The sequence below is a fragment of the Rattus norvegicus genome, chromosome 18 (assembly GCF_036323735.1).
Source record: "Rattus norvegicus strain BN/NHsdMcwi chromosome 18, GRCr8, whole genome shotgun sequence".
Taxonomy (NCBI): Eukaryota; Metazoa; Chordata; class Mammalia; order Rodentia; family Muridae; genus Rattus; species Rattus norvegicus.
In genome coordinates, this window is record NC_086036.1 from 24,180,738 (window position 1) to 24,194,422 (window position 13,685).

General features: G+C 46.4%; 2 protein-coding genes across 3 annotated transcripts in view; one reads left to right on the forward strand and one right to left on the reverse strand.

The window, feature by feature from the left end:
- Ercc3 (ERCC excision repair 3, TFIIH core complex helicase subunit) overlaps positions 1 to 7,806 on the forward strand; it is a 30,713-nt gene extending 22,907 nt beyond the window's left edge. Inside the window, exons 12-15 of the mRNA NM_001031644.1 lie at positions 613 to 730; positions 1,664 to 1,782; positions 3,160 to 3,312; positions 7,446 to 7,806. Of these exons, the coding sequence (NP_001026814.1) occupies positions 613 to 730; positions 1,664 to 1,782; positions 3,160 to 3,312; positions 7,446 to 7,577 (522 nt within the window). The 3' untranslated portion in view covers positions 7,578 to 7,806. The remainder of the gene's footprint in view (positions 1 to 612; positions 731 to 1,663; positions 1,783 to 3,159; positions 3,313 to 7,445) is intronic.
- Positions 1 to 13,685, reverse strand: part of LOC120098222 (uncharacterized) — a 702,255-nt gene that overhangs the window by 280,028 nt on the left and 408,542 nt on the right. The window lies entirely within an intron of this gene.

A 13,685-nucleotide genomic window follows, 5' to 3' on the forward strand; every position in this document is an offset into this window, starting at 1 on the left:
ACACCTAAGGTTCTCTCTTCCATCTCTTGTATTTTGTTGGTGACGCTTGCATCTGTAGCTCCTGTTCTCTTTCCTAAGTTTTCCATCTCTAGATTTGCCTCATTTGTATTTTTCTTTATTGGTTCAATTTCCTTTTTAGTTCTTGCACCATTTTGTTCCTTTTCTTCACCTGCTTGATTTCTTTAAGGGAGTTATTTACATCCTCTTTAAAGGTCTCTATCATCTTTATGAGATGGACTCGAGGTCACAGTGCTGCTCTTCAGGTGCGTTAGGATACCCAGGGCTGGCCACAGGAGGAGAGCTGGCTTCTGAGGGTGCCGTGTTGCACTGGTTTCTATTGATCGTGTGCCCTCTGCCCGCAGTGATAGGCCCTTGCTAAGAGGAGGAGAGGGGGGTTTCCTTAAATGATCTTCAGAGCTAATGCAGACTCTCAAGCATGACAGGGAGGTAGCTCAGTGCTATAGCATACGTGACAGCACGCCTGAAGCCCGAATTCTATCTCTAGAACTACAAAGATTTTAAAATTTAAATTCTGGACTAGTTGATTTGTTGTTGTTCTTACTGTTCCCTATATAAAAACTCCCAAACTCGTAGCTGCTTTTTTTTCTATAGGTTGGTGACACATCCTTTGATCTGCCAGAAGCAAATGTCCTCATTCAGATCTCTTCCCATGGTGGCTCCAGACGGCAGGAGGCGCAGAGACTGGGGCGGGTACTCAGAGCCAAGAAAGGTAACGGTGCCTTCCTCTGCTGCCACAGGCTGGGCCTGCCTCCCACAGCCTCCCAGCACTGGACATGAGTCCAGTCATAGCCTGCTCTGTCCAGAGTTAGGGAGACCTTGGTGGGAAGGTGATGATCCCTTCTCATGCCACGGGGTCCATGTTCTCCATGGTCACTTTGAGTGACAGTTTTTACCAGTGACTTGAGCTGCACTGGATCTTCACACCCTCCTCTGGTGTCTTAGGTACACACGGCATAAACGTACACAGACAAGCAAACGTGCTCATTAAATAAGAAATTAGGTCTGGAGGTGAGCACTGCTCTCTGACGAGGCTCCTGGCCTCCACACTACTGCTGTCCATGACAGCTGCCCCTGTTCCCACGCTCACAGAACTTCTCCAGGCTTTAGGGAAGCCACCTCTTCCCTTTACGGCCTCATGCTTCTTTAGCACAGACTGAAGTGTTTCTGTCTAAATGCTCTCCCTTCCTCCTTGAGACCCAGTCATGGCCTTGAGGCTCTCCTATCGTAATATCCCTGATTCCTGAAAAGAGCTTTTTTGTGTTTCCTTCCTGTGACTGCAACCTTTCGATTGTCCCTTTTGATAGGTCCCCAGGATCCGACTCAGATCACCAGCCTTAGCAGCACGTGCCAATGTCCACTCAAGCATCGTGTTTGTCCTCTTTGTTTCTTTTTAAGTGTGTTTATATGTTTGTGATGCTGGGGTCTTTGTGCATGCTAGGGCAAGTCCCATACTGCCCACAGGGTCCTCCATCCTTTTTCATGACTCACAGATAGGACGGTAATTTTGATGGGTCCCCATGTAGTCAGGGCGACTGCACACTGGGTGAAGGGCTTGCCCTCTGAAGTGCTTGCTTCTCCTCACTGGGCTCCCGGTGGGCCAGGGCAATGTGGACTTTCTTGTCTTTTCTCCCTTTTCCTACAGGGATGGTCGCAGAGGAGTACAATGCCTTTTTCTACTCCCTGGTGTCCCAGGACACACAGGAAATGGCTTATTCTACCAAGCGACAGAGATTCTTAGTAGACCAGGGTTACAGCTTTAAGGTATGTATTCATTTACTTTTGGCTAGGCTACGGCAGAGGTGGAGGCACCAGCCGAGACAACATTCAGGCGGGCTTCATGATCTTTTGTTTCTGCAAATTGCCGGGATAACACTGCTAGCCTGGCAGTTCATAGGAGCTAAAGGGGAAACTGCAAGAGACTGTGTGTGTGTGTGTGTGTGTGTGTGTGTGTGTGTGTGTGTGTGTGCACGTGCGTGTGCGCTCGTGTGTGAGAGAGTCTTTCACAGGATTGTACAATAGCTTGCCTTTTAGTTGATGTCAGATCATATGTCCTTAATGCCATGCTGACATTCTAAATGAGTATCTCCACCAGACAGGATAGGCTATCCCATGTATGACCAAAACACATACATCTTTTAGAATGGATGGCAGTCCCTTAGGAATGCTGAGTGTTTCAGGGTCTCCTACTAGGTGCTACGGATTACAGCACTTAACCACTGCTGTTATATCAGTTGATGTTACTTTGCATGATAAAGAAACAGGAAAGAAGACACCAGTATCTACCTAAGGTGTGTGTCTGTGTGCTCTTAACACAGTGGGATGGAAATAGCCACTGTTCAGATACATTTTCCATTGTCTCTTTAGCATCAGTGAGAGTTTCATTACTCACCTGATGAGAACAGCCCTGTCACACTTCGTGAGCTCCAAAGTGAGTGCCTTAGTCAGAGGTAATGCAGGCAGGCCTATCTTTGGGTTCCTCCCTTGAGTTCCTGCCTTGACTTCCCCAGCAGTGGACTGTCGTATGGCCATGAAAGTCAAATAAACTCATCCTTCCTGACAGTTGCCTTTGGTCAGGGTGCTCTATCCCAGCAACAGAAAGGAAACTTCAGCAGCCATTATTGTTAAAGTTTTGCTTTGTGTGTGTGGGTGTTTTGCTTGCATGTTTATGTGTGTACCATGCATGTGCCTAGTGCCCACAGCGGCCAGAAGAGGATGTTGGATTCCCAGGAACTGGAGTTACAGATGGTTGTGAGCCACCATGTGGTTGCTGGGAACAGAATCCAGGTCGTCTGAAGAGCAGTCAGTGCTCTTCTCTACGGAGCCATCTCTAGCCCTTGTTCAGTAAATTCTTGATTTCTTGCATGAATACAGTATTCCTTGCTGGAAGCCCAAGATGTCAGGTAGTGTGTTGGAGTGCCCCCGTGTATGCTTTTGTGTGTTTTCCTTCCTCGCCAGTGCAATTATAAAGATCTGAGGAGTTTTTTAACCCACAGATTGCTCTTCTGATGTGCTTATGCAGAGGTTAGAGCTGGTAGTCAGGCTCTGGGTGGACCAGTGAGGGTGGGAAGAGGTGACTGGGAGCAGGTGCTGTGGGGATTTGGAGGCGGGAACAGGCTTTGTTTACCATTGTTCTTGTAGGTAATCACAAAGCTAGCCGGCATGGAGGAAGAGGAGCTGGCATTCTCCACCAAAGAGGAGCAGCAGCAGCTCCTGCAGAAGGTCCTGGCAGCCACTGACCTGGACGCAGAGGAGGAAGTGGTGGCTGGAGAGTTTGGCTCTAGATCTGGCCAGGTGGGTGAAGAGAGAGGTTCTCCTGTAGGACACCCACTGTATGTGAGCACATGTATACAGACATTCCATACGCATGTGTGTGCAAACACACACACACACACACACACACACACACACACACACACACACACACAAGCCTATCAGCATGCAAGCAAGTAGGATTAGAGGAAAACTGAAATTTTTTGAAGAAACAACACTGTTATCTTTGAGCGTGGGTTTCTTATAAATGTGTTGTAAGGCAGAGGGCTCACAGTGACAGTGACTGGGGTCATGCTTGTCCATAATGACAGCCTGCTAATGTTGGGGCCAAGGATGAGAGCCCTGTAGGCTCTGGTACTAGTAGGTGCTTTATCTGTTGGTCTGGGGTTAGCTGGCTCACCCTGCTTTCCTCCTCCGTAAGAGGGCTCAGCCGTCAAGATGAGTCTGTTGATGAACTCAAAAAGTTGAACTATGCTGCTTTCTAAAAAGACCCAGCATTTCACCTGTCTTTACTGAAGGCCTGTGTGCCCCAGGCATGACCATGTAGTGTGATCAGCGAAGGCATCATAAGGAGATTATGATTATCACCCTTCAAGGAGAGAAGTGAAATTGAGTCAGGGGTTCCGAGGATTCAGTTTCTGAAATTCAGTGGTGTGAAAGCTGAAAGGCGATCATTAGCTAGAACAAGACAGGAAGGAAGCAACATTTGCCACTTGGGCAGGTGCCAGTACCCTCCAGTCAAGGCCATTCTCTTGCTAGGTCATCTGCACGTTGGTCCAGGGGTGCCAAGGTGACCTTTACTGCTGTTGGATCAGTCCTCTGAGATCAGGCTATGACCTGGCATCCGTCAGGTGCCCATTTTCCCTGACATCTGTCTGGTTCAGGTGCAAACTGCTCTGGGCCAGACTCCTGGCTTCGGGGTACTGTTCATACCCATCTCCGGCTTTGTTTTGTTTTGCCTGAGATGGGTGCTACTGTGTAACTGGCAGGTCTGGAACTCAGGTCCTCCTGCCTCTGCATCCTGCCTTTTCCTGCCTCTCCTGCTTCTCCTGCTTCTCCTGCCTCTGCCTCTCCTGCCTTTCCTGCCTCTCCTGCCTCTCCTGCCTCTCCTGCTTCTCCTGCCTCTGCCTCTGCCTCTGCCTCTCCCTCTCCTGCCTCTCCTGCCTCTCCTGCCTTTCCTGCCTCTGCCTCTGCCTCTCCTGCCTCTCCTGCCTCTCCTGCCTCTAAGACTGGGATTAAAGGTGTTCACTTTGCTCCCAGCTCCATATCCACCTTTGGAGCAGACTTGACCATGCCCTGTTACATACACTCAAAACTTGCTCATGGCTTTGGATCTGAGTCAAGCCAGGGTTTTCTGGGTCTCCCATTGTTAAGTCTTAGGAGATTTAAAGAGACTCCCACCCCAACTTTTTTTTTTAATTATTTTTTTATATGTATGGGTGCTTGTGCCTCTACACCACATGTGTGCCTGGTACCCACACAGGCCGGAAGGATGCTTCAGATCCTTGGAACTGGAGTTGCAGATGGTTGTGAGTTGCTAGAATTCAAATCTCAGTCTTCTGGAAGGGTAGCCAGTGTTCTTAACTGCTGAGCCACCTCTTCAGCTCCAGTCTATCCTAATAACAATTAAAAAAATTATTTATTTATTTTATGTATATGAGTACACTGTAGCTGTCTTCAGACACACCAGAAGAGAGCATCGGATCCTATTACAGGTGGTTGTGAGCCACCATGTGGGTGCTGAGAATTGAACTCAGGACCTCTGGAAGAGCAGTCAGTGCTCTTAACCACTGAGCCATCTCTCCAGCCCCCCCCAATAACTCTTAAGAAAGATTTTGCGGGGTTGGGGATTTAGCTCAGTGGTAGAGCACTTGCCTAGAAAGCGCAAGGCCCTGGGTTCGGTCCCCAGCTCCGAAAAAAAGAACAACAACAACAACAACAACAAAAAAAAAAAAAAAAAAAAAAAGAAAGATTTTGTAGGGGCTGAGTCTGCCTTGCATGTGCAGTACCAAGCCCTGGCTTCTTACCTCAGAACTACAAAAGAGAGAATATGTTCTCTTAGGCAGTTGTCATCAAGGGAGACCTGTGCTGGCTGTTACAGCGGAGTGCCTGGGCCATGTTCTAGTCCTGTTTTCCTTGAGATCTCAAGCAGGCTCAAGCCATGTTCTTGTGCCTCAGTTTCCTGTTTTGTAGGTTAAGATTATAGTTGTTGTGAGGATCAGGGGAGGTAGTATATATGCAGTATATATGAAAGTGGCCAGAAAGATATTTTAAATTTAACTTGTATATGTGTGTGCATACATGTGTGCATACGTGTGTGTGTGTGTGTGTGTGTGTGTGTGTGTGTCAGAGGGCACGGCTGTGGAAGTCACGACAGCTTGGTGGAGTGCTTTCTCTCCTTACACCTTTTGTGGGTTCTGGGCTCAAGCTCCAGTTGCTGTGCTTGCATTGCAAGTACAACTCAGCTGTCCAAAAAGTCTTATGTTTTTTAAATTTATTTATTTGTATTTGACGTGCATTGGTGTTTTGTCTGCATTCATGTATGTGTGAGAGTGTTGGGTTCCCGGGAACTGGTGTTACAGACAGTTCTGAGCTGCCATGCTCTTAACAGCCAGGCCATCTCGCCAGCCTGAGAGTTGTTTAAAAACAGTTCATCGCATGGCTGGGCTAGCTTGGTGGTAGAGGGCTTGCCTAGCATGTGCAAGACCCTGGGTTCAGACCCTGCAGCACAAATTTTTTTTTTTTTTTGGTGGAAGTATCAGATTTTTATTACTATGGCTCGTAGTATAATTAAAATTAGGAGTAATGATATCTACTACTAACATTTATTTTTTTAAGATTTCATTAGCTTCCTATGGTCTTTTATGTTTCGTATATGAACTTTAAGAATTTTATTTTTTTTTATCTTTATTAACTTGAGTATTTCTTATTTACATTTCTATTGTTATTACCTTTCCCAGTTTCCAGGCCAACATCCTCCTAGCCCCTCCCCCCTCCCCTTCCTTATGGGTGTTCCCCTCCCAACCCTCCCCCCATTGCCGCCCTCCCCCCATCAGTCTAGTTCACTGGGGGTTCAGTCTTAGCAGGACCCAGGGCTTCCCCTTCCACTGGTGCTCTTACTAGGATATTCATTGCTACCTATGAGGTCAGAGTCCAGGGTCAGTCCATGTATAGTCTTTAGGTAGTGGCTTAGTCCCTGGAAGCTCTGGTTGCTTGGCATTGTTGTACATATGGGGTCTCGAGCCCCTTCAAGCTCTTCCAGTTCTTTCTCTGATTCCTTCAACGGGGGTCCTGTTCTCAGGTCAGTGGTTTGCTGCTGGCATTCGCCTCTGTATTTGCTGTATTCTGGCTGTGTCTCTCAGGAGCGATCTACATCCGGCTCCTGTCGGTCTGCACGTCTTTGCTTCATCCATCTTGTCTAATTGGATGGCTGTATATGTATGGGCCACATGTGGGGCAGGCTCTGAATGGGTGTTCCTTCTGTGTCTGTTTTAATCTTTGCCTCTCTATTCCCTGCCAAGGGTATTCTTGTCCCCCCCCCCTTTTTTTTTCCTTCTTTTTTTCGGAGCTGGGGACCGAACCCAGGGCCTTGTGCTTGCTAGGCAAGTGCTCTACCACTGAGCTAAATCCCCAACCCCTCTTGTTCCCCTTTTAAAGAAGGAGTGAAGCATTCACATTTTGATCATCGTCTTGAGTTTCATTTGTTCTAGGCATCTAGGGCAATTCAAGCATTTGGGCTAATAGCCACTTATCAATGAGTGCATCATACCATGTGTGTTTTTCTGTGATTGGGTTACCTCACTCAGGATAATATTTTCCAGTTCCCTCCATTTGCCTATGAATTTCATAAAGGCATTGTTTTTGATAGCTGAGTAATATTCCATTGTGTACATGTACCACATTTTCTGTATCCATTCCTCTGTTGAAGGGCATCTGGGTTCTTTCCAGCTTCTGGCTATTATAAATAAGGCTGCGATGAACATAGTGGAGCACGTGTCTTTTTTATATGTTGGGGCATCTTTTGGGTATAGCAGCACACATTTGTAAACACACACGCGCGCACACACACACACACATTCTGAATTTGAGTATGAGTGTTGTAAGAGGTTCCTTTGGAGATTAACCTTAGCCTGGCTTCTGCCTTTCCCCCACAGGCATCCCGGCGCTTTGGCACCATGAGCTCTCTGTCCGGGGCAGACGATACTGTGTATATGGAGTACCACTCCTCCCGAAACAAAGCCTCCACCAAGCACGTGCACCCACTTTTCAAACGCTTCAGGAAGTGACATCCACCCTGTACTCAGTTGAAGATTGACTGCCTGGATCAGAGTTGAAAACAGAGACTTCTCAGTGTGATCGTTTCTCTCCAAGACTGTAATGTCCTCTTGGTCTAATGTGTTGACTGACTGTGCTGAGAGCCAGTGGGTTCCAGACTTAAAGGAAAGAAAGGCTGCTGTTGTGTTTTATACTTGTTGAGAGTGGATCATTTCTGTATATAAAAATTATACCACTTAAGGCACATTTGTCTTTATTTTATTGAATGAACTGAAAAATGGAGTTTGGGCAGCTCTGGAGCTTCAAACGAGAAGTAGGTACCTGCTTCCCTCCTTCCCCAAGACAGTGTCCACTTGATGAGCAGCTTCCCCTGTCCCTGGACACAGTGTCCACTTGATGAGCACTTGCAAATGAAGTTTAGTTTTCTCCAAGGAGAGGCTCACTGGGGAAACAACTACTCTTAGGTAGGCTTCATGGCCACAGGACACCCACAGGACACAAACCCAGTGCTCTGTTTGAAGGTTCCTTGTCTTATAATGTCCTGTCAGAGCTCCCCCTCTTTCTAAAAGTCTGTCTTAGTATCTACTTCTTATTTTATATTTTTCTCACTTTTACCCTACAGGTCCTCTGTGTGTATATCGTGGCTTCTGGTTTACTGTTTTTTATGAGATCCCTGGGGGTGACCAAGCTGGTCTTGTGTCTTCTCTTCAGCTCTCTTCCTGGTATTTGTTTTGTCTTATATTGTATTATTTAGAAATGGAATTTGGGCTGTGTATTACTAAGTTAGCTTACTTTGAAATGTTACTAACCTGGGAGGTTTCAGTATTTTACCTGTGAGGCTGAGAACTGGTTGGTCACTCTGTCTGTGAGGCTGGCTGCTTTAGCAGTCTCAGTCTGGATCCAAGTATGGAAAGGTCCTGGAGACAGCTGCTCCTTAGGGATGGAAGCCTGGAAAAGAATCGCATCTGAGAGCAGCAAAGAGATCACGGCAACGGGATAAAGAAGGCTGACGTCAGGAGGGACGGCCACGCCAGCAAAAGGTGGGTGATCCTCTCTACGCCAGCCACCCCCTCTTTGAGATCTAGGCCCATGGCAGATGCCACATGTGGAGTGGCTGTCGAGGCGGTCGTGTGCAATTCTCTGCACAGGTCATTGTATTCTGAGGCAAGCAGATGATAAAACCGGCTATGCGTGCTTGGTATCGATCATGGATCTAAAGTCATCTGGGAGACACACCCGCAGGCAGACCGGTCTATGAAGGCGTTTCTAGACGAGGAGAACTGAGGTGGGAAGGCCCAGCCAACACGTGGCACGATCGTCTGGGCTAGAACACGAAGGAAGAAAGCTGAGGACCAGCATTCCTGGACCCTGACTGACTGTACTGTGAACAGCCTCCCCGGGTCCTGCCGCTATTACTGATGCACTCTGAAGCTGGAGCCAAAGTAAAGCCCTTATTTTATTATTTTGTCACAGCAATGAGAAAAACCACTAACACAGTCCCTGACACCTGAGGCCTGTGTCGTTACACCAGGGGCTGCTACTTACTGGGGTACCTGCCGTGCGCTGCTCCAGTTCAGTGGCCAAATGCCGAGGGTCCCAAAAGCTGCCAGGCGCCAGGCAGGTCGGAGTTCCCACCTCTGTGTCATTTCTATTCCGAGGTGTATAAATGTGATGTCACACGTCTTTCCTGTCACTCCACTTTTATTTATTTATTTTTTGAGACAGGATCTCTCACTGAACTTGAAACACAGTGCTCAGTAAGCTGGAAAACCCCAGGGATTCACCTGGCTCCGCCCTGCACCCAGCCTTGGGGTTATGAGTGTGCATGGCCATGCCCAGCTTCATATGTAAGTTCTGAGGTTCAAGTCCGTCCTCCTCCTGCATGGCGGGTGCTGTCTACTGAGCCAGCTCCTTAGGCCCCTTTCTCTTGCCCCTGCAGTCAGGTTCTCTAAGAAGCATTGTGTAACTTGAGCCCACCGTCTTCAGGTTTAGTTTTCTAGTCTTATTACATTTGCTTTTTCCATCAATCATGAATTAGGTTCTGTTTATTTTCAACGCTGGGCATTGAACCCAAGGCATTGGACACGTTAGCTAAGTACTGTCCCATCGGGCCACATCCCCAGATCCAGATCTTGAGTCAATTACTGTAATGGATAGGCTAAGTGATAAAATAATACTTGTATTGCTTTTAATGAAGTTGCAAATGAAAATATTATATTCTTTCATTTGATCGTGCCTTTTCATTATAACTCTTTTTTTACCCTGTACCCCTATTTGATTCAAAACTAATGTTTGAATAATTTGAGTTTTTTTCATTCTGTGTAAATACATATATATTCTCTTTATTTAGTATAATTTAGATAAAACAATATCTAGTTTTAACTTTAACTTCATTTACTCTGTTTGGACATATGAAGACTTGGGTTAACTCTTCTTATCCAAAGAACACAAAAGGTATCAGTCTAGTAACAACATTCATGTTTTATACCTCAAGTACTGATATTTATTGGTTTAATTAATATCTAAAATATAGCTAGGATTAAAGAATTAATTAAACTATATTTGTATTTTACTAATAAAAAATGGGAGACAGTGACTTCTTCCAAAGTCTCATTTCTAACCATTTAAGTGTAAGATAATTCATAGAATACAATTAACTGGAAATATAGAGGGAACTCTGTATCTCATTAACATGTAAATTTGGCTATTTTAGGAATGTTTATTTCATACTGTGTTTACTCCATGAGGCCAAACTGTTCTTTGTTGCTTTTTGTTTGTTTTGTCTTTCAAGATGGGTTTCTTTGTGAGGCCCTGGCTATCCTGGAACGCACTCTGTAGACCTGGCTCGAACTCACAGAGATCTTGCTTGCTCCTGCCTTCTGAGTGCTGGGATTAAAGGCAGATGAAAGACTAAAAAATTCTTTAAGATCATCTAGAGGGCTGGAGAGATGGCTCAGAGGTTAAGAGCACTGACTGCTCTGACAGAGAGTCCTGAGTTCAATTCCCAGCAACCACATGGGTTTCATGGCTGTGAAGGGACCATGGCAACTCTTATAAAGGAGAACATTTAGTTGAGGTTGGCTTACAGTTTCAACTGTTCAGTCATCATCACCATGGCGATAAGCATGATAAGAAACATGGCAGCGTACAGGCAGAAACCCAAGAGCTTCCTGTTTACCACCAAGCAGTTGTGGTGTGGTTCTGCTCTAGCACACACCCTGAACCCAGAAGCTTTCTGTATACAGGAGCCGGAGGAGCTGAGAGTTCTACACCTTTTTCTACACTGGGAGGAGCTTGAGCACCAAGAGACCTCAAACCCCTGTGGGGACACACTTCCTCCAACACATTCTAATAGTGCCACTCCTCATGGGTCAAGCATTCATATATCATCGTATGTGGACCATTCCTTCAAACCACCACAGGGCGCATTGTCATTTTTTTTTTTTTTTTTGGTTCTTTTTTTCGGAGCTGGGGACCGAACCCAGGGCCTTGCGCTTCCTAGGTAAGCGCTCTACCACTGAGCTAAATCCCCAGCCCCGTCATTTTTTTTAAAGTTTCCTCTTATAGGTACCAGGGAGAGGAGGGCTCAACTGCTTGCCGTGGAAGAATGCCTCACCTCCCCAAGACTCTGCTGGAAAGATAGGTTTATCTGGTAATAATTGGGTGGTTGTTGGGGTCCAGGAGTTGCCTCACAAACCACAGGCACACCGATCTCAGTCAGACAGGGATAGTTCATCGAGCATGCGTCCCAGGACTGATCAGAGCCACCGACCGACCAAGGAGCTGGCGGTGATACTCAGCTAGAATCCTACAGAGCTTTTAAGCCTGAGATCCACAAACACTCTACTTCACCAATCGGGATTTACAGATAGGGCACTTCCTTAGGAACATGTCTTTGTGGGACTTGTATCCTGCTTCCATTGGTTGGAGTATTCAACTGTGGCAGGGGACTTGCCTTACCTAACTTCCTGTCTTAACTTGCCAACCAGGATGCCAGTTCCTAGGGAGGTCTTGGGAACTTAATCTTTACTCAAACCCTACAAAAATGGAAGTTTTATTCCAAATAGTTTTTTATATTGGTACAGGTTGGGGGTCCATCCCAGAGACATCTTATAAAACCAAAACCCATAAAATCTCATCCAAAGGTGCAGGAAGTGTTGTCCAGTGGTTGGATCCGTCCAAGCTTACTGTGGGTAACTATACAAAGCAGTTCTAACTGACTTGGTTTCCAAGAGTACAGAACATTACAGGATATGTAATCAACTTGGCCCTGAGAAAGTTTCCTAATAACAGCAGTGACAGCATATCAGAACATTCCCTTATAACGTTAGCAACAGCACAAAGTGGCTGGCTAGATAGGCAACAGTTACCTAGGCCTTAACAGTGTGTTTTATTTCCCGGCATTCCTTTCCCATTATTTTACTTTCTTCACCTCATGGGCTAATTTGCTTAACTATCCCTTAGCCTTGCCCCTCAACTTATTTTATTTATTATTATCGATTTCTCAATGTTTATAAATACTGAGCTGCTGTATGGAATCTTTCATGATGCTTTTGATAACAACTCTATGTGTTATTGAGGGTTCTCTAGAAGAACAAAGCTGACAGAATAAATATATATAAGTGGCTTTATTGGTTTGGCTTCTGGAATAATTCAGCAGTGGCCACCTGGACCTTGCAGAGGCTGAGTATTTGGAAGCTGTTCCTTCATGAGGCGTGGTGCTTCGGCTCTCCCAGTCTGGCACTGAAGGCCTGGGAGGTTTCTGGAGAGCCACTGGTCTTCAGTCCACATTGCAAGGCTGCTGAAGGAGGGCTCTGATCTCAGGATAAGAACGTAGCAACAGGGGGTTGGGGATTTAGCTCAGTGGTAGAGCGCTTGCCTAGCAAGCACAAGGCCCCTGGGTTCGGTCCTCAGCTCCGGAAAAGAAAATGTAGCAACAGAAGAGAAGAACTTGCCGAGGGAAAGCAAGCAGGCAAAAGCGTTTCTCTCCAACCTCCTTTTATTTGGGCAGCCACTGGAGGGCGACGCCCACATTTTGGTGTGTGTCTTCCCACTTCAGATAATATGATCAAGAAAAATCACTGCTAGGAGAGCCTAGTGGCGGGTGGAATCGGGACGGGAACCTAGAGGCAGGAACTGAAGCAGAGTCTATAGAGAAATGCGGCTTACTGGTTCTCATAGTTACCCAGTCTGCTTTCTGATATAACCCGGGACCACACAGCCCTAACAGCATGGTGGGTAGGCCCAGCCCTTGTGCTGTTTTAAGGTTTATTGTAAATATAAAGGCGGAGACTATGTCTTTCATTTGGGAATGAACTGATTAAGGGCAGGGTAGAAACTGGCCTGCTGGGCCCTCGCCTGTCATTCATCAAGAAAACACCCCTCCCCCTACCTGCATACAGGCCAATCTGATGAAGTCATTTTCTCAGTTACGGTTCTCTTTCCCCAGGTGATCTTGGTCTGCGTCAACTTACCACAAACCAACCAACCAACCAACAAATAAAATTACCCAAATACCAAAACCCAAACCAGCATCGCCTATGTCATTTGTAGCTTTCAGTTTCCTTTCTGTGGCGGGCGGAGTCCTGCCCCTTAGAACAGCTACCCTCCGCTCTGTAGCAAATGTACCAGATTCCACGACAAAGGATTCTATTACAGCAGCTGTAATCTTAATTCATAACGTGTAATCTTTAATCTTAAGATGACTGCTTGGGCCTGGGGATTTAGCTCAGTGGTAGAGCGCTTACCTAGGAAGCGCAAGGCCCTGGGTTCGGTCCCCAGCTCCGAAAAAAAGAACCAAAAAAAAAAAAAAAAAAAAAAAAAAAGATGACTGCTGGTTGTTATGCCGTGACTCATGCTGTCTCAGAGGTCCATGCAGGTGGGAGAGGAAAGTGTCCCAGAGATGTAGTGTCACCAGTCCTTAAAATGAAGCAAGCAAGGGCCATATGGATGGAATATGAGGGACTTCTAGAAGCAGAAAGAGCCCCGGAAACAGGTTCCTCCTTGCGGAAAGACAGTCCAGAGACACCGCACTGCACATTTTCACGCCTGTGAGTAAGTTAACTTGTGTTGTCTTGAGCCTCTGAGTTTGAGGTTATGTGTCCTGGTTGTGTGCTGTG